The 19,777-nt window shown below is 48.7% G+C and overlaps 1 protein-coding gene across 5 annotated transcripts; it reads left to right on the plus strand.

Annotated features, from left to right (window-relative positions):
• The first annotated feature begins 2,886 nt into the window (after positions 1–2,886).
• Positions 2,887–18,150, plus strand: ZNF16 (zinc finger protein 16). 5 transcript variants are annotated; one of them, XM_088844565.1, is made up of 4 exons: positions 2,887–3,218; positions 3,998–4,183; positions 5,556–5,761; positions 16,054–18,150. In XM_088844565.1, the coding sequence occupies exons 2-4, from the start codon at positions 4,122–4,124 to the stop codon at positions 17,793–17,795; spliced, it is 2,010 nt and encodes a 669-aa protein (XP_088700691.1). In that variant the 5' UTR covers positions 2,887–3,218; positions 3,998–4,121; the 3' UTR covers positions 17,796–18,150. The 5 variants fall into 5 exon arrangements, with proteins under 5 accessions (XP_088700691.1, XP_088700692.1, XP_088700694.1 ...); XM_088844566.1 differs by having other exon boundaries at positions 4,002–4,183; XM_088844568.1 differs by lacking the exon at positions 3,998–4,183 and adding an exon at positions 9,529–9,605.
• Positions 18,151–19,777: the final 1,627 nt, after the last annotated feature.

The following is a 19,777-nucleotide window of genomic DNA, read 5'->3' on the forward strand; positions in this document are numbered from 1 at the left end:
CTGGTAAGGCGCAGAGCCCATAGCTCTCCTCCTGGAGCTGAGTATGTGTACTGGGCGCTGTCCTGGGGATGCCTCCCCACCAGGAGAGGGCCTCCAGCACTCATGTGGAGTTGCCCACAGGGGACACTGCACACTCTGCACAGAGACAACGGCTCAGCTCACTTACGTGTGTGCAATCATTGCATTTAAAGTATCCACACCATAAGCACAGGAGCCCCACAACAGACTAACCCTTGGACACAGCAGGCAGCTTGGATGCTGCTGTTTGCCATCCTCCTCCTTCTCCACACTGCACCTTGTCCAGAGGGATTCAGCTGAGCTGCTTCAGGGACTGGATGGGACTTGGTTTGTTCTCTTGGCAGGGGCTGCATCCTGCTGCAGTGGGGACCACGTGGGAAGAGTGGAGAAGCAGCTTCTTATCCCTGTTACCCATTCTCTTCCCTCTGAATTAGCCAGTGGAAAATCCTTAGGTGGGGAACCCAGGTCCCTGATTACAGCCTAGGGGAAACTGCCATACAGACTTGTGACTTTACATGAGAGAAGAATATTTGAACTTCAAGTGCTGACCAGCATTACCTAGGCTCCTAGCATTTCCAGCCCAGTCATATGAAGTGGTGTCAGAGCATTCCTTCCATCCGAGGGTCTGAAAAATATTTCCTTTGTATTTTACTCATTCCTTGCTATCCATTTGTAGGTTTGTAGTTCATTTAGAGACCACCATTGTGTGTGTTGTTAGGTCAGGGTCTGCTTTTGCTTTTTTCCATTGAGGGAGGCTGTTTTCTCAACACGTCCCACTGAACAACCCGCCCTCTTGCCATTTATGGTGGAGCTACTGTTGCCATGTACTAAGTTCCATTTGAGCAATGTCCGACCCTGAGCCGTTTGAGTGCTCTTTGAGTGTCTTGAGTGCTCTTTGTTAATTCCCCAGTATTTCAGAGTGTCTTGCTGTCTGTGGAAGAGATTACATTTTTTGTTACATTATCTGATTGCTTACTGCCAATGCAGAGAAATGTTCCTTTTTTTTAAGTTTTAAGATAAATGCTTTTGCCTTTAATAAAGAAAAAGTATTTAAGGTGATATATTTATATATTTTTGTCTGAAAAATACTCAGTGGATATTTTATATTTTATACTTTACACTGAGTTCCATAGGTGTGAGAATAAAGTGTTTTGCTTTCATTGCTTTATAAATAGTCTGTAATTTTCCAGCTGGTATCACTTTTCATCCAAAGGTTTTGTAGACAGTGTTTCATAAACTCCAACAGTTAGTTTAGGGAGTCAACTTTTTATTACATATTTCTAGTCTAATTTTGATAGTTTAAAAGGCATACTTTAAAATATTTCTATTCTTTGTGTTGTCATCTACAAATCTGCACTTGCCATCTAGCTCTACAAGGATTAAGCCATTTGTTGCTGCAGCTGCTAGTTTTCAGCACCCCCTGAAATATGATCAGGGTGGAGAACAGAAAGAGGTGCTCTGTGGTCTGGGGAAAAAATGGCAGAAAGGGCTTTCCTGGTGGCTCAGTGATAAAGAATTTGCCTGCCAATGCAGGAAACACAGTTTTGATCCCAGATCCAGGAAGATCCCACATGCCACAAAGCAGCTAAGCCTGTGCACCACAGCTATTGACCCTGTGCTCTAGAGCCTGGTAACTGCAACCATTGAACCCATGTGCCACAACTACTGAAGTCTGAGTGCCCGAGAGTCTGTGCTCCACAAGAGAAGCCACTGCAATGAGAAGCCTGTGCATCGCAACTAGAAAGCAGTCCCTGCTTGCCACAACTAGAGAAAGTCTGCATATCAATAAAGATCCAGCACAGACAAAAATAAATAAAATTGGTTAAAAAAAGGGCAGAACAGTCTTCAGATAGTTAGATATTTTCAGGAGCCAATTTTTTGAGCCCAATTCTTATATCTCCTCATAGCTAGGAAAGCAGTAAAATCCTTCTTGGTGACCAATGCTCCTCATGACCAGCAGAAACCTTCTGCAAAAAATATGTGCTTGACTACATGTGCTCCCTCTTCACCAGAGTCACACATATAATGACCTCCCCCTCTAACTCTTTGGAACAGTTTCTCAGAGCTATCTGAAGTGCTGTCTCCCAGGCTATGGTCTTCAGTTCAGTTCAATCGCTCAGTCCAGTCCGACTCTTTGTGATCAAATGGTCTGCAGCCCGCCACGCCTCCCTGTCCATCACCAACTCCTGGAGTTTACTCAAACTCATGTCCATGGAGTCGGTGATGCCATCCAGCCATCTCATCCTGTTGTCCCCTTCTCCTCCAAATAAAACTTAACTCACGGACTTCTCTGGTGGTCCGGTGGCTAAGTCTCTACGCTCCCAATCCAGGGGGCCCAGGTTCGATCCCCTGGTCAGGGAACTCGATCTCACATACTGCAACTAAGACTCAGCGAAGCCAAATAAAAATAATTATTAAAAAACAAAACTCTCAACTCTCACCTGCATGTCATTTGTCAGCAAGGTGTAACTATATGGTCAATTTATGTAGATGTTCCATGGATAGTCCCACAAAATGTGTATTATCTAGGTAACTAATGTGAGTTGTGACACCTAGGCGATCATTTACTGATGGAGGGATTGTTCCTCCTCATGCAAAACCTGTTTTGATTGCAGGCACCTGTGTAGCTAAATTCCTAGTCCTTCCTGCATTTATAATCGCTTGTTGCACCAATCCACTGATCCGTGGGGCTCCCAGGGTCCGCAGCACCTCGCGGAGGCCTGGGGAGGGCTGGTTCCGGGTCAGGAGTGGAGCCGCCGAGTCGCGAGTGGAGCCGCCGAGTCGCTTCTCCTCCCTCAGCCTAGAGCAGCCACGTTGGGCGGGGCTGGGCGGGTCCACAGGCCGGAAGTCGAGGCGGGACTTCCGGAGCACAGCCTCGAGGCAGAGCCGCTTGGGAATCAGTGCGTTGCGCTCTTCCCCGAGCAGCTCTAGGTGGCGGCTGTTCGCGCGGTGGTGTCTTCGCGTTGCTGATCGCGCTACCAATGACTCCGATGCACCGGCGGTGGGTGCTGGCCCCGGGAGGCCTGTCTCGGGTGCGCGTGGGGCCGTGGAAGCGTGGGCGGCTTGCAGCCTCGGAGGGCCCCTGACGGGAGGGCGTGTGAGGGGCGCCCAGTGGACGCAGCGCGACAGAGCCGAGCACTCCCCGCCCTGGAGCCGGGCGGCGGGGCCGCTAGGCAAGGCAGCCGCAGAGCGACCGGCAGGTGTGCGCTAATAGTGTTCTGACGCGTGTGGTTGGGGCTGAGGAAGGGCCTCAGGAATTGGTGCGAACGTTAGAGCTGTCCGGAGCCGGGGGAGAAATGAATGGGGTTGCCGCTTGGCGCCCATTCCTGTCTGGAGGCCCAGTCGGTGGTGGGTTCGCCCTCCGGGTGGAGAAGGGGCTCATGGGTCGGGGCTGGATTTATTCTACCCCAGGGGAGTGGGACTGAGGATGGGTCAGGCCTATCCTGTGGCTGTCCTCACAGTTGTGTATTTGCTTAGCACCAGGTTGAGCATTCAGCCAGGAAAATCAGCTTCCAAGCTCATTAGTAGAATCCAACTCCGGAGATTGCTTTTTCCTTGCTGACTGTCCTTATCTCCTGGAGACCCCACTTCTTGCACACGATCCATGCATCCGAGTTAGCAATGGCTCGCGTGATTAGATTGGGTCCACCAGGTAATCCAGGCCTGTAGCCTTAATTTCCTCTGCAAAATCTCTCTTGTTGTGTAGTGTAGGTCCCGGGGATTAGGATGTGGACATGGATGGGGAGGAGCATCCTGCTACCTGCTGGACAGGATCCCACAAATACTAAAGTGAGAAGAACAAGATGTAAAATGACATAGTTTGGTGTAATTTATAATAAAAATGCAAAGAAAAAATACTCATATTTGCTTGTATAAGCTTAGAGTAATCAGGATGGGCGTGTTGGAAACTGGGAATGGGCACTGTGGCAAGCTGGGAGATGTTTCACCTTATGTTCTCTTTAACCTTTCGAATTTTGAGCCAGAGGCAGTGATGATAACGTCAAGATTTTAAAATGAACTGAATAAATACTACAAAGGATGGACTCTCCCATGGGAGAGAGAGAGAGTGAAGGTTCCCCCTGCTCTGTTCTGTTGCTGCATGGATGAGTGCCTTGAGTCAGTGTTCTCCCTGCTTGTGCACCGTCTCTCCAAGTGGCCGCGCCAGGTGAATCTTCCTGAGATGTTTCATTAATTCTGCCTCCCAGTGGAGAAATGGGGCTGGTGCCTCACTTTCCTCAGGCAGTCAAAGCCTCTTCCAGTCTGTGCACCCCCGCCTCCCCCAGGAACTGCCTCTGAGCTGTGTTCACGCCTCTGTCCTGTCTCACCCCTGCCTTCTTCTGCCTTTCCAGCCAGGACCTGGTTTAAATGCCCACCTGCCCCAGGCTCTGCCCCTTCTCTGCTACCTGTGCCCAGCGTACCTGCCCGTCTCACTGATGCGTTTGCTGTTATCTGTCTCCCCACTGAAATCCGTGAGGGTGATGGTCACACTGTCCTCAGAATACCTTGGCATATAGTGGGTGTTTTGGAAACACTGAAAGCATGAGTCCAAGAGGAGAAAATCAGTCCAAGGGTTGGGAGGCAGTGTCTGCCAACATTTCATGCCTCATCATCGTTACTGAAGGACAAAAGGGTCAGTGGTACCTGCTCATGGTGCAGTGTGAATCAGGGGCCGAGGGATGTTGCCCCCTCCTAGGTGGGATGCTGGCCAGGGCATGGTGCATTTGCTCAGAGACAGGACAGTAGGGAGGGGGAGAAAATCGGTAACTTGTCCATATGGGGTCCCATCATCCTATGTCTGATTGGGCGTGCCTCCCTACTTGGAGATACCAGTTAGAGCTGGAGATGAGCCCAGTCTTTAGAGTCTTCATGGGGTAAAGGATGTTGGTACCTCAGGACTGGACAGATTAGCCAGGGAATTTGATGTGGATGCAGAAGTGAATCCTGGGATACCAGCATGAAGAGGGAGCTAAGGAGGAGTCTGGGAGGGAGCCAGCCATTGGTGCAATGGGTGGACAGCCCAGGAGGGTGGGATGGGGACAACTACTGTGGGTGCTGCTGGGTGGCAGAACTCAGGCTGGCCAGTAGAGTGGCACTGTGATTACTCCATGCATGTCTGCGGTGAGGCTCCCCTGGCAGCCCGGCCTCTGAAGCTGCTGCTCCCTGAGAAGGTCAGTTGGTCCACTTTCAGGGCATTGTGTCAGGACCAGGGTGGCCCACAGCAGGTGCAGGCGCCATGAGAGCTGCTTCCTCTTACCATGGCAATCTTGGGCCCTTCCAGGTGTGCTCACAGGCACTGTGGGTCACCTTGCTCTGTGGTCAGCCTCTCATTTCTTCCCATCTGTGGCCCTGGCTTCTGAGTCTGTCCCCTTGGCTGGCTGACCTCCATTGGTTCCAGGATCAGGGAATGCGGTATCAATCATCAGGCCTTCCTGAGGTCTCAGGGTGAGGGGTGGAGGAAGTGACCCCTGCCTGGTGTGCTAGTGAACCCCTGGAGTTACTCCCTTTGCACACTCACCTGTGTCCTTGTTGGTCTCCAGGTCCCAGCCATGCCCAGCCTCAGAGTATGCTCTGAAGAGGCAGCAGTGGAGCTCTCAGTTCCTGGACCATCCCCTTGGACCCCTAGAGCCCAGGCCCGTGTGGAGTGATGCTCCTGCTGAGACCCACCCTGGATCTGCACTTCACGGTTCCCTCTGTTGTGGTGATGCTGAGCCAGGAGCCACCTCCCTTCACCATCAGCAGCCAGGTACTGGGTGTGCATTCCCCATTGATGCCCTTGTTCTGGGGAGACTTGGTCTATATTCCTCTGCACTTACCACTGGAGGTGTCCTGTCAGCATTTGGGGCAGAGTGCCTTGTGAACTTGCAGGGCCAAGGCTGGAGGTCAGAGAGGAAGTTGGCCTAGCACCTGGCTGCCCTGGTGCAGGACTCTGGTTTCTTCACCTGAAATAGAGGGTGTGACATGATGATCACCAGCTGAGCCCTGCCTAACTTCCTCGCCAAACTGGTGGTAGTCCTGCCCTCAGGTCTCTGCCCTAATCCAGGCCTTGGCCCTGTTCCCTCCTGGCTGCATTCACACTGCCGAGATGCTCCCATCCCTGTTAGATACCAGACAGTCCTTCCTGGAGATACCTCACCAAGTTGCCTCTTCTATGGCCCTTTCAGCAGGGATCAGGAATTACTCACTGTTAGCTTTCCTTGCTGGGATCTGATGATGGCTGTTTTACAAGAATACACCTACATGGGAAGTATTACACTGAGGACATGTGGGCAGAGTATCCTGGGCAGACTCTGTGTGGCCAGAGAAAGCTGGGCTGAGGGCAGAGGTGGTCATCGGTGTGTTGGAAGGACAAGGTGGGTGGAGGATGAGAGGCATGATGGGGCCAGGAAGTGGCCCTGAGGGAAAAACTTGCTTCCAGATGACCAAGGGTGTGCCAACCAGAGAATGGCGAGTTAGGTCAAGACCCTTGCTCCAGGGAAAACACAGGATGATGGTAGCTCATGTTTTAAAAGCCACTATAGAGCAAAATAGTGGAGTAGGCAGCTCCAGACACCCATTTCTTCACATACACTCTTAAAAACAAGTAGAAGCTATCAGGACCAACATAGTCAGAAATCTAGAAAACAGGTTTACAGCAACCAAGCAAGAAAAAGGCAACTTAAAAAGGAAAGCATCACAGATACTTCCTGGTTCAGCAGCATATTGAAAGTGAGCATACTGTGTTCCTAGTGTGGGACCTGGTGCCTGCATCCAGAGGGAGCAGAGCAGAACTTATTCAGAAATCACTTTGTTCTTCCCTGTGTGGGGTTAGAAAAATAATTGAATCAAAGTGTTTGTCTCTGTGTTGCCTAACTCAGAATTACTTGGTGGAAAGTGCTGGGCTCAAAACATAGAAACATGAACTGAACTCCCTCAGGCACTTGGGACATCACTTACTAGTACAGTCAACTTCCTAAAGCCCAGGAGGGAAGGGTGGAGAAATGGGGGCATTCGAAAGCACCCTTGTATGTCAGGGAATTTAGAAAGCCATGTATACACCCAGGATAGAAGGTATACTCAGAAAAGACCTATGAAGATTGTAGTGTCACCTCCAGCTGATCTCTGCGATCTGTGAAAGCAGGAGCCACGCAGAGTAATAATTAGTGCTGAAGTAGTATCCCAGTGGATTACAGTAAATATTCTCAAATGTCCAGTTTTTAACAAAAAATCATAAAGAATACAAATAAGCAGAAAAATACAGCTGGCCCATTCAAGGGAAAAAAATTAATTGACAGAAGTGTCCCTGAAAAAGCACAGCTACTTAACAGATTATAAGTAAGCTGTCTTAAATGTGCTCGAAGATCTGAAAGAAACCATGGACAGAACTAAAATCTATGTACGAACGAACTGAAAAAGTCAGTAGAGATAGTTGTAAATATATAATTCACATTTTATTTATTATAAAAAGAAACAGAGTGGAAGTCCCAGAGCTGGGACTTCCTGGAGCTCCAGTGGTTAAGGCTCTGCTTCACACTGCATGGAACACAGGTTCAATCCCTGGCCGGGGAACTAAGATCACACATACCTTGTGGTGCAGTCAAAATAAGTCCTGGAGGGAGAACTAAAGTAACTGCAGTGAAGTTTTCTGGAGGATTTCAATAGCAGGTTTGAGCAGGCTATAGAACTGGTGAACTTGAAGTTATCCATTCTGAGTAGCAGAAAGAAAAAAGGTTGAAGAGAAGTGAACAGAGCCTAACAGACTCGTGGTGAAAGGCTGTTGCTGAGCTGTGAAAGACGCTGGGATTCTTGTCCTCTGGAGGAGAGGAATTCAATCTGTGGTCAGTGACAAGGCTTGACTGCTCAGATCTTTTGTGTAATAAAGGTTTATTAAAGTATAAAAGAGATAGAGAAGGCTTCTGACATAGGCATCAGAAGGGGGCAGTAAAAGTGCTCCTTTGCTAGTTTTTAGCAAGAAGTTATATACCTATTAGCAAGTTGCTAAAAGGAAATGTCTCAAAACTCAGAGAGTGGCACCAGGCCCCTCACCCACAGCATGCGTTTTGAGATAACATTGGCACAAGGTGAGTCATCCTGTGCCATAAAACGACTGACATGAATCTTGAAGAAAGGCAGATTTCCAAGCAAATACATAGTCTCATTAACATAGCTTAAGAGAACATTTCTGTTAGTAAAACCTACTGGTTTGTTGAGCCATTATCGGTTCTGAGTCTTAGGTGGAACTGACATGAAGAAATATAGAGTCTAAGGTAAATACATAGTTCATTAACATAGCTTAAGAAAAAATATTTCCATAAGAAAAACTCATTGGTTAGCTCAAGGTTTGAGAAAAGTTAAGTTCACGGGGAACCAGGTGTCGTCATGGCAACACAGGATTTTAAAAGAAACTTCCTTTTAATTTTGTATAGAGAAGGGAAAAAAATCTGACAATTGTAGTTTCCTCCTGCTGCTTAAGAGAGAAAGAAACAACGTCTGACACTTGCAGCCTATTTCCTCTGTTGGGGGCCCCTAGCCTTCCTGCCTGTTACCCTCTCAGTGGGATACCATCAAGGAAACCAACACACACATGGGAGTCCAAGAAAGAGGCGAGAGAGACAGAAAGGGGCAGAAAACACGTTAACTTTGATGAAAGATGCAAAAAAGCTTTGAACCTACATGTCCAAAAAGCTCAGCAAGCTCCTAGTAGGACAGAGTCAAAGAGATCCACATTAGAACTCATTATAATCAAATTGTTGGAAGATTGAATCTTGAAATCAACAAGAGAGAAGCAAACCATCTTGTACAGGGGATCCTCAATAAGATGAACAGCTAGTTTCTCATCAGCCCTTGGAGGTTGGAAGGCAGTGGGATGACATATTTAAACTGCTTAGAGAAGGCAATGGCAAGCCACTCCAGTACTCTTGCCTAGAAAATCGCATGGACAGAGGAGCCTGGTGGGCTGCAGTCCATGGGGTCGCTACTAGTCGGACACGACTGAGCGACTTCACTTTCACTTTTCACTTTCACACATTGGAGAAGGAAATGGCAACCCACTCCAGTGTTCTTGCCTGGAGAATCCCAGGGACGGCGGAGCCTGGTGGGCTGCCATCTATGGGGTCACACAGAGTCGGACACGACTGAAGTGACTTAGCAGCAGCAGCAGCAGCAGAGAATGAAACTGCCAACTAAGAATTCTGCATCTGGCAAAATTATCTTTCAGAGTAAAGACAAAGTTAAGGTATTCTTGGATAAACAAAAGCTCAGGGTGTTTATCGCCAACAGATGTACCCTGTAAGAAGTGTCAGAGGAAGTATTATAGGCTAAAAGGAAAGGGTGTTAGGCAGGACCTCAAAGCTATACAGAGAACCAAAGATCTCTGGTAGAATTAACCACATAGGTAAGGATCAAGGCAAAGTGGAAGTGGTCAAACAGGAGATGGCAAGAGTGAACGTAGACATTCTAGGAATCAGTGAACTAAAATGGACTGGAATGGGTGAATTTAACTCAGATGACCATTATGTCTACTACTGTGGCCAGGAATCCCTTAGAAGAAATGGAGTAGTCGGGGACGACAGAGAATGAGATGGCTGGATGGCATCACCGACTCAATGGAGGTGGGTTTGAGTGAACTCTGGGAGTTGGTGATGGACAGGGAGGCCTGGCATGCTGTGATTCATGGGGTCGCAAAGAGTTGGATACGACTGAGCGACTGAACTGGACTGACCTGAAGGATAAAAGCTAGTATTGTTGTATTGGTTTATAACCTCACTTTTTATTTCCTATATGATTTAAAAGACAAATGTGTGAAATGATCATAAACCTATACTACTGAACATAAAACACGTAAGGGTACATTTGTGACTGCAACAACATAAAGGTAGCAACATAGCTGTATAGGAGTGGAGTTTCTGTATGATACTGTGGCTACTTTGGTTAACAGTTCACACTTGGTGGCTTTATTCTGAGGATTCAACATACAGCATGGTGACTATAGTTAATATGTATAGTGTACCTGGCAACTGCCAGGAAAGTCGATCTTGAAATTTCTCACCACAGACACACACACACAGACATACACACACAGGTTACTGTGCAAGATGATGGATATGTCAGTTAACCTTATGGTGGTCATCATTTGCATATATATGTGTGTCAACTCATCCCATTGTGCACTTTAAACTTATTATGATGACCTTTCCTGGTGGTCAGTTAAGACTCCACCTGCCAGTTAGGGTACACAGGTTCAATCCCTGCTCCAGGAGGATCCCACATGCCGCAATGCAGCTAAGCCTATGTACCACAGCTACTGTGCCAGTGCTCCAGAACCCATGAGCTGTAATTGCTGATGCCCATGTGCCCCTCGAGCCCATACCTTGCAACAGGAGAAGCCACCCCAGTGAGAAGCCTGTGCACTGCAACTAAAGAGTAGTGCTCCCCCGAGGCAGGCAGCTAAAGAACGACGATGCAGAGCAGTGAAGACCCAGCACAGCCAGAAATAAATAAACTTATTTATTAAAAAAAAGATAACAACTTACATGATGTCTTGTGGCAATTTATTTCGATAAAGATGGGGCTGCTGCTGCTGCTGCTAAGATGGGGCAGGGGACCAAAAAAGCTGAATGGGGAGGACCAAATTAGATTGTTTTAGCATGTTAGAATATTAATTATAATTGCCATGGTACAACTGAGAAAGTATCTTTTAAACTATACACCAAAGGAATAAAGAAGAAAATCAAATGGTATGCTACAAAAAATAAACTGAACACAAAGGAGGATAGTAATAGATCAAATGAGGAACACAAAGGTCAAAGACACTGGAAAGATTCAAGAAGCAAAGTGGTAGAAGTAAGTCCTTCTTTATCAGTAATTAAATGTTAATGGTTTAAACTCTTGTCAACAGGCAGATACAGGCAGAATGGATTTAAAAAAGTATGACCCAACTATATACTGTCTACAGGAGGCTTACTTCAGGAGGCTTCCAAAGGAAAAAATAAGCTTAAAGTGAAAGGTGAAAAAGATATGTTCCATGCAAATAGTAACAAAAGAGACCTGGGGTTACTATACTAATATCAGACAAGGTAAACTATGTCAAACAACTGTTACAAGAGAAAAGAAGGATATTATATATTGATAAAGGAGTTAATCAATCAGGAAGATTGATGTTCAGTCACTTAGTCATGTCTGACTTTTTGTGACCCCATGTACTGCAGCCTGTCAGGCTTCCCTGTCCTTCACTATCTCCCAGAGTTTGCTCAAACTCCTGTCTACTGAGTTGATGCCTTCCAACCATCTAATCTGTCGTCCCCTTCTCCTCATGCCCTCAGTCTTTCCCAGCATCAGGGTCTTTTCCAATGAGTCGACCCTTTACATCAGGTGGCCAAAGTATTGGAGCTTCAGCTTTAGCGTCAGTCCTTTCTGTGAATATGCAGGGTTGATTTCCTTTAGGATTGACTGGTTTGTTCTCCTTGCTGTCCAAAAAGCTCCCAAGAGTCTTATCCAGCACCACAGTTAGATATATATTGATAAACAAGTCAATTAATCAAGAAGATAGAGCAGTGATAAACGTAAACACAAAAGAACCCCCAAACATATGAAGCAGGCATAGATTTGAGGGAAGAAAGAGATGCTTCTACGGTAAGAGTTGGAGACTTTAATACCTCATTTCCAAAAGTCAAGAAAAACATCTAAATAGAAGTTTAGTAATGAAACAGAGAAATTGAGCAATACTGTAATTAATAGACCTAATAGACATAGATATACCCTCTGCCCAAGGGAGCAGATACACAGTCTTCTTTAGTGCGTATGGAATATTCTTCAATGTAGACCATATATTAGACTACAAAACCAGTCTCAATCAATGTTGAAATAATATAAAGTATCATCTCCAAGCAATAACTGCAGGAAAACTGGAAAATGCACAAATATATTGAAGTGAAACCACACACTCTTAACCAGTTGGTCGAAGAAGAAACCACAAGGGAAGTTAGAACATACCTACAGACAAATGAAAACAAAGCCACAAACTACCAGAACTCACAGGATGCAGGGAAGCCCAGAGCGGAAATTTACAGTAGTCAATGCCTATATTAGGAGGAGGATAGATAGCTCTTAACAGCAGTACCTGACTTCACACCTTAGGAGTCTGTGAGAAGAGTAAACGGAGCCCAGAGCTGATGGAAGGAAATAATGAACGTCGGAGCAGAAATAGAGACTGGAAAAGCAATAAGAGAATCAATGTATTTAAAAGTTTTTTTGAAATGATCAGCAAATGACAAAAACAACACTGAAACTCAAGTGAGAATGGGATGGGGACATTATTACTGACTATACAAAAGTAAAAAAGAGTAAAAAGCAGTTGCACACCAACAAATTAGATAACCTACGTGGAAGAGCTAAATTCCTAAAGAAGAGACAAATTACCAAGAGTGACTCAAGAATAGGTAGAAAGTAAGAACAGACTTATAACAATTAAAGATTGAATCTGTAACTTTTAAAACAAACTAGGGCCAAATGGCGTCACAAGACATTTAAAGAAGGATTTATGCTAAGTTTTCTGAAGCTTGCAAACTATACAAGAGGAAGGATAATCAAAGACACCACAGGAAAAGAAAATTATACATTAAGACATTTTGTGGCTGTATATACAAAACCCTCAGCAAAATGGTAGCAAACTGAATCCAACAGCATTAATAAAAGTGTTATATCCCATGACCAAGTGGGCTATAACCCAGGAACACAAGAGTGGTTCAGCATAAGAACCAATCAGTGTCATTTACTACATTAATCGAGTGAAGGGGAGAAGCTATAATCATCTCAATTGATGCAAAAAAAAAAATGTATTTGACAAAACCAAATTTATTTTCACAATGAAAACTCTGAGAACTCCATTCAGGGCAACCTCCTTAACATGATAAAGGGCATTCATGAAAAACCCACAGCTAACATCATGTACCGGAGAAGGCAATGGCAAGCCACTCCGGTACTCTTGCCTAGAAAATCCCATGGATGGAGGAGCCTGGTAGGCTGCAGTCCGTGGGGTCGCTAAGGGTCGGACACGACTGAGCGACTTCACTTTCACTTTTCACTTTCCACTTTCACACATTGGAGAAGGAAATGGCAACCCACTCCAGTGTTCTTGCCTGGAGAATCCCAGGGAAGGGGGAGCCTGGTGGGCTTCCGTCTATGGGGTCACACAGAGTCGGACACGACTGAAGTGACTTAGCAGCAGCAGCAGTAGCAGCAACATCATGTACATTAGTGAAATATTAAAAGGTTTTCCCCATAAATCAGGAAAATATGCCTGCTTTCACCTCTGCTCTTCAGTACTGTATTGGAAGTTCTAACCGGAGCAATCAGGCCCGAAAAATAAATAAAAGGCATTCAGATTGGGAAGGAAGAAATAAAACTACCTCTGTTTGTATAAGGCACAATCCTATATATATAAAATAAGAAATCCCAAAGAATCCATTAAAACCTGTTGCTGCTGCTGCTGCTAAGTAGCTTCAGTCATGTCCGACTCTGTGCGACCCCATAGACGGCAGCCCACCAGGCTCCCCCGTCCCTGGGATTTTCCAGGCAAGAACACTGGAGTGGGTTGCCATGTCCTTCTCCAAAAAAACCTGCTAGAGCTAATATTAAATGAATTCAGCAAAATTGTAGACTACAGGTTAGTACACAAAATCAGTTGTGTTTCTATACACCAACAATGGTGGGAATGTAGAATGGTATAGCCATGGTGGAGTACAGTTTGGCAGTTCCTCAAAGTTTAAACATAGCATTACCATGCGTGCATGCTCAGTCACTTCAGTTATGTCTCTGCAACCCTATGGAGTGTGGCCCACCAGGCTCCTCTGTCTGTGGGATTATCCAGGCAGGAATACTGAAGTGGGTTGCCATCCTCTCCTCCAGGGGATCTTCCCAACCCAAAGACTGAACACATGTCTCCTGCGTTGGCAGGTGGGGGTTCTTTACCACTAGCACCACCTGGGAAGCCCTGGCATTACCAGGGCTTCATTACATAGGACTCACTCTTGTGACCCAGTAATTCCACTGCTGGATACGTACCCGCAGAATTCAAGGCAAATATTCATCAAGTACATGTATGTCATGTTCATAGCACTGTTCACAGTAGTCAAGAGGTGTAAGCAGCCCAGATGTCCCTCAGTGGATGGATGCAGAAACCAGATACGTTGTGTCTGTACCATGGAATATTATTCGGCCATAAGGGAGTGAAGCACTGGTACCTGCTGCAGTGACTGAACCTGCAGAAACATTAGGTTGAGAGGAAGGGTCCAGACATCAAAAGTTGTGTATCATGATTTCATTCACATGCGAGGTCAGGAATGAGGTGAATCCCTGGAGGCAAAATGAAGGTGGGTGGTCACCAGGCCCTGGGGGCCAGGAGATATGGACTAATGCACGGGGGCTTTGAGGTGATGGAAATGAAATGTCTTGGAACAGGACACAGATTTTGATTGCACAACATTGTAAATGTACTAAATGCCACTGAAGTGTTCATTTAAAACAGTTACTTTGTGAACCTCGTCTCAATACATAATAGTAAAATGAAAACAGAGCCCCTGTGGGGATGGAGAGGGGTGGAGCGCCCGGCCGAGGCTGTGGTGCTGCTGGGGGCTTGTGTGGTGGGGCAGGTGCTGCTGAGTCTCTGCTGGTTCCCTCAACAGCCACAGCCACACGAGGACTTGTGAGCATGGCTCCAATGGGGCACTTTTCACAAACCTGGGAGCAGCTAATCATACAGGCCTCCATTGTTTCCTCTTGGGAAGTCTAACAGGTTTGCTGTGTGCTGGCTGGGCCAGTCAGTGCCACACTTGTGGGGGCAGTGTGGCAAACAAGTACATTTGTGTACACATCTTTTCCTTCACCATTAAACCCAGTGTTTTTAATAAAAATTTTTCTTAAAGCATATTTCTGATTTTATATTTCCTTTCAAAAAAAGAACTTTCATTATTGTTTCCACTAATTCTTATGTTGCAGAGAATTGTATCCAGTCTAGCAAATCAAAAATGCCATCACCCTCACTCATACGACTCACTCTTGTTTCCCGTCTCAGTAAAATCCTTCCAGGCCAATAGTCTCTCTGGCCCCAAAAGCAGTTCCCATTTCCACTCCCTCAGGAGCTACACCAGTGACCTTGTCTCAGTCAGGGGTCAGTGAGCCATGGCCCACAGGCCAGATAGAGCTCACCAGCTGTTTATGACCTGCAAGCAAAGAACATTTTACAGTTTCTTAAGGATTGTAACAGCAGACCTTATGACAGAGACTGCAGCCACAGAGCCCAGAATGGGTCCTCTCTGACCCTTCATGGAAAAGCTATGTCCCTTCTTGTGCAGCCAGGAGAGGGCGGGGCTCCCTGGGCCACCCTGTCCAGACCCTTGTTTCCTGGAGTGACCGCCCTGTTTGTCCCTGCAGCCCTCACTGTGCCCCTGTCACACGTGGGAGCCCCGCAGGCGCTCCACAGCTGGGGCCCTGGGAGAAGATGGTAGCCCACCTGCAGGTGTGATGACAGGCCTGCCTGAGGGTCAGCAGGAGGGTGAAGCAGGTTGCCTCATTGTGTGCAGCCACATGGTCAAGCGCTCCGGAGGGGGTCTTGGCACAGACTCTGTGCAGGGCCTTCCAGCCGGGCCATGAGTCAGGTGGCCATAATGCAAACTGTCACCACCAGACACATGGGCAGGGCAGTCAGGCTGAGCATACAACTCAACTGGGTCTGTGTTGAGAATAGAAGCCTCCAGGTGACGTGGGGAGACAAACTGCTCTTGTGGGGGCAGTTCCAGTAGGGGAATGGCAATCATTCCTGAACTGAGGGGCAGGTCAGAGGGCAACATGCCCAAGGAGGCTGAGAGTACCGTGGGGTGCCCTTCACCCACCCACTCAGCACCCGTGTGTGGCCACAGCCTTGGGATATGGAGCCCTGTTGGGAGCAGTGGTCAGAGAAGTCCTCTTCTGTGAGCTAATTCAGCTGAGATGGGCTAAAGGGAAGGAGAGAGCATGAAGACCATTGGGGAGGGGCGCCATGTGACTTTCTGTTTGTCATTTCAGCCTGGGACACCAGGACTGAGGGCCAGGAGTTTGTTCAGAAGGAAGAGGTTTCTGAGGACTTGGAATCACAGGTAGAAATATCAGACAGCTCTGCCAGTGATGCTCCCAAGACACCTGACCTTGGAGGACTCCGTGGTGGTGTAGAAGAAAGAGACTGGGGGGTCCCTGAGGATGAGAGGCAGATGCACCGCCCTCACCGGGAGGGGGCCTTCACTCTAGTGCAGATGCTTCTCAGGAGCCCCTCAGGAGAGAGAGAGGTGGACTGTGATGACATCAAGAGCAGCTGCAGCCAGAGCCCAAGCCCAGTGGAGTGTCAGGGGCCTCCTGCAGAGGGGAGGCCCCATCCATGTGGCATACGGAGCCTGCCCTGCAGCCTGGACCTGCCCAGCTGCACAGGACTTCACGTGGCTAAAAGCCCGTTCATATGCAGCGAGTGTGGGAAAACCTTCGAAGGAGACCCCGATCTTACTCAGCATCAGACAGTGCACACTGGACACAAGTGTGGAAAGCTCTTCAGCACACACACAGGCTTCCTCCAGCACCAGCTCACCCACCACGGGGAGAAGCTGCATGTGTGTTCTGAGTGTGGGAAGGCCTTTTGCCAGAGCTCCAGCCTTAAAAAGCACGAGAAGTCCCATGTGCGCGAGAAGCCCTACGAATGCAGTGAGTGCGGGAAGACCTTCAGGCGCAGCTCCAACCTCATCCAGCACCAGAGAATCCACTCTGGCGAGAAGCCGTACGTGTGTCATGCCTGTGGGAAGGCCTTCAGGCGCAGCTCCAACCTCGTCAAGCATCGGAGGGTCCACACAGGGGAGAAGCCCTTCGAGTGTACTGAGTGTGGGAGGGCCTTCAGCCAGAGCTCACACGTGAGGAAGCACCAGAGGGTCCATACCGGGGAGAGGCCTTACTCATGTAGCGAGTGTGGCAAGCCCTTCAGCCGGGTGTCCAACCTCATCAAACACCACAGGGTCCACACGGGGGAGAAGCCCTACCAGTGCAGTGACTGTGGGAAGGCCTTCAGCCAGAGCTCGAGCCTCATCCAGCACCGGAGGATCCATACCGGGGAGAAGCCTCACGTGTGTGCTGTGTGTGGCAAGGCCTTCAGCTACAGCTCAGTGCTCCGAAAGCACCAGATCATCCACACGGGGGAGAAGCCTTACGAGTGTGGTGTCTGCGGGAAGGCCTTCAGCCACAGCTCCGCGCTTGTGCAGCACCAGGGCGTGCACACGGGCGACAAGCCCTACGAGTGCCGCGAGTGCGGAAAGACCTTTGGCCGCAGCTCCAACCTCATCCTGCACCAGCGTGTCCACACGGGGGAGAAGCCCTATGAGTGCACCGAGTGTGGGAAAACCTTCAGCCAGAGCTCAACGCTAATTCAGCATCAGCGTATCCACAACGGGCTGAAACCCCACGAGTGTAACCAGTGTGGCAAAGCCTTCAACCGGAGCTCCAACCTCATCCACCACCAGAAGGTCCACACTGGAGAGAAGCCCTACACCTGCGTCGAGTGTGGGAAGGGCTTCAGCCAGAGCTCGCACCTCATTCAGCACCAGATCATCCACACGGGCGAGAGGCCCTATCAGTGCAGTCAGTGTGGGAAGGCCTTCAGCCAGCGCTCCGTTCTCATCCAGCACCAGCGCATCCACACTGGGGTGAAGCCCTATGACTGCACGGCCTGTGGAAAAGCCTTCAGCCAGCGGTCAAAGTTGACCAAGCACCAGTTGATCCACACCAGGGAGTGAACTCCCTGCAGCTTCACCCTGACCCCCTGGCTGTGCCTCACTCTCCCTCTCCAGACTTGAGGTGCACTTGCTCACTCCGTCCACTCCATGGTCACCGCCCATGAGGCCACCGTCCACAGGGGCCACCGTCCACAGACTGGGGACCCTCCGTGGTCGTGCTCCTTCTACCAAGTCCCCTGCCATCACCCTTGTTTCCTGTGAGCTCATTTCTCTTTGTAGTTCGTTTTTCCGTTTTGTTATGAGACACCTGTACTTGTTAGAAGGGAAAGGATTATAGAGGCTGTGCACTCATCCCATAGTTTATTACTGTAAAGGAACATAACCAAAAAAGTAAATGACATTTGGTTTGAGACAACCACAGACCTCAGTGTGCTCACTAGTCAAGGGACTGAGTCCTTTGTCAGTGGTTTTGGCTGGTATCTGTTTTCATAATGTCAGGTTGAGAGTTTTCAAGTCTGGTTGCTGTCACCACCACACACCCCCCAATCCTACCTGGTAATGGGACTTGACCCTCCCTGCTCCTCCCTTTCCGTGGTGTCCATCTGCAGGCTGTGGTTATGTGTTCTTACTCTGCAGTGACTCAGGCCCTGTGACCCCGCTCAGGCTGCAGCACAATTGTACATGAGGCAGTTCCTGAGCTCTGGTCCTGGGCCTCACCCACAGGGGCCGCTCTGCATGCTCCTCCCTGCCAATCCACAGGCTCCCGGATCTATCGCCAGACATTTGCAGGGTACCTATGTGCCCCTAAGAGGTGGGCATTGGCTCCCGACTCCCTGCACAGGGGAACTTAGCCCAGAAGCCACACTTCTGCCACCAGGGAGGTCCTGACCTGGGAATGTCCTGGGAATGATGGGGGACCCCTCTTGCACTGTTCCAGGAGGAAAGGAGGCAGTGGCTTGTAGTCACGAAGGGAAGGGAAGGTGTGGCTTCTGAGTTCTCAAGGAAGTTGAGGCAAGGCCAGCAGTGGCAAATGTGGAGGGAGAGGTGGTTTGAAGCTGGAGAGAAGAGGGTGGAGGGTGACTCGGATGCACAGGCGAGTCCATGGGCTTGGGTGGCGCGGGCTGCCCAGCCTCCCCTCCAAGGCCCCGTGAAGCAGCTGTCCCTGCTGCCCTGCAGAGGCCCTGTCATCCCCTCCCCTACAGTTTGGGCACCATCCCACCCCCTCTCCCCAGGCAACACCTCATGGGATACAGTTTGGCCTCAGCCTGACGAGACTGCTCCTATCCTTACTGCCAGGCAGCTCCTCTGGCTTCACGCTCCTCCTCCGCCAGTCTGGCTTTGATTTGTGATTCCTCTTTTCAGTAAGTATCTGTGTCCACCTCTACTCCGCTCTGTCGCTGATTGGCCCGCTTGCTGCTGGCCTGCTCACTCAGCCCTGCTGCACATGGTGTGGTGTCGCATCCTCTGCTGTGGAGTCGGACGCCTATCGGGGACCAGCCTCGATATGGCCCAGGGTATCCTCGGGATGAACGGCGTCGGTGTCAGCGAGAGAGAGAGACAGGGGCTGATGATTCCTTGGTTTACGCAGGAAACCAATAAAACCCCAGCACGGGGTTTGCTCTGTTTACGTAGGCCGCAGGTGCCCTCTCGAATCACTGGAGGCACCCCACCAGGGCACCCCCTCGAGTGGGTCTTAGAAGCCCAGGCAGATAAGTAAACTCAGAGGGCCCAGCGCTCCAAGGATCTCAACCAGAAAAAGGAGAATAGAGAAAAGGACAGAAAAAGAGAAAGAACGACATGGGGAGACCAAGCTTCAGTGAGCAAGGCCCAAAACTTTATTTTCCAGTGCTGCTTTTATACCCTAAGTTGTGCACATAAAAAATAGAGAAAGGGAGGTATAGAGTCACACCAAAATCAAGCGGGGTCAGCAGTCTTGACCCTTATCAGGATCAGGGCTCATTTTTGTATGTCTCGTGATATACAAAAGTTTTAGGTGGTTTACATCATCTTCTGGCCAGGAGGCCTGCTAACAGTTTATGGCC

Source organism: Moschus berezovskii, chromosome 16 (assembly GCF_049115385.1).
Source record: "Moschus berezovskii isolate FMDL1 chromosome 16, NW_MosBer_1.0, whole genome shotgun sequence".
NCBI classification, from domain to species: Eukaryota; Metazoa; Chordata; class Mammalia; order Artiodactyla; family Moschidae; genus Moschus; species Moschus berezovskii.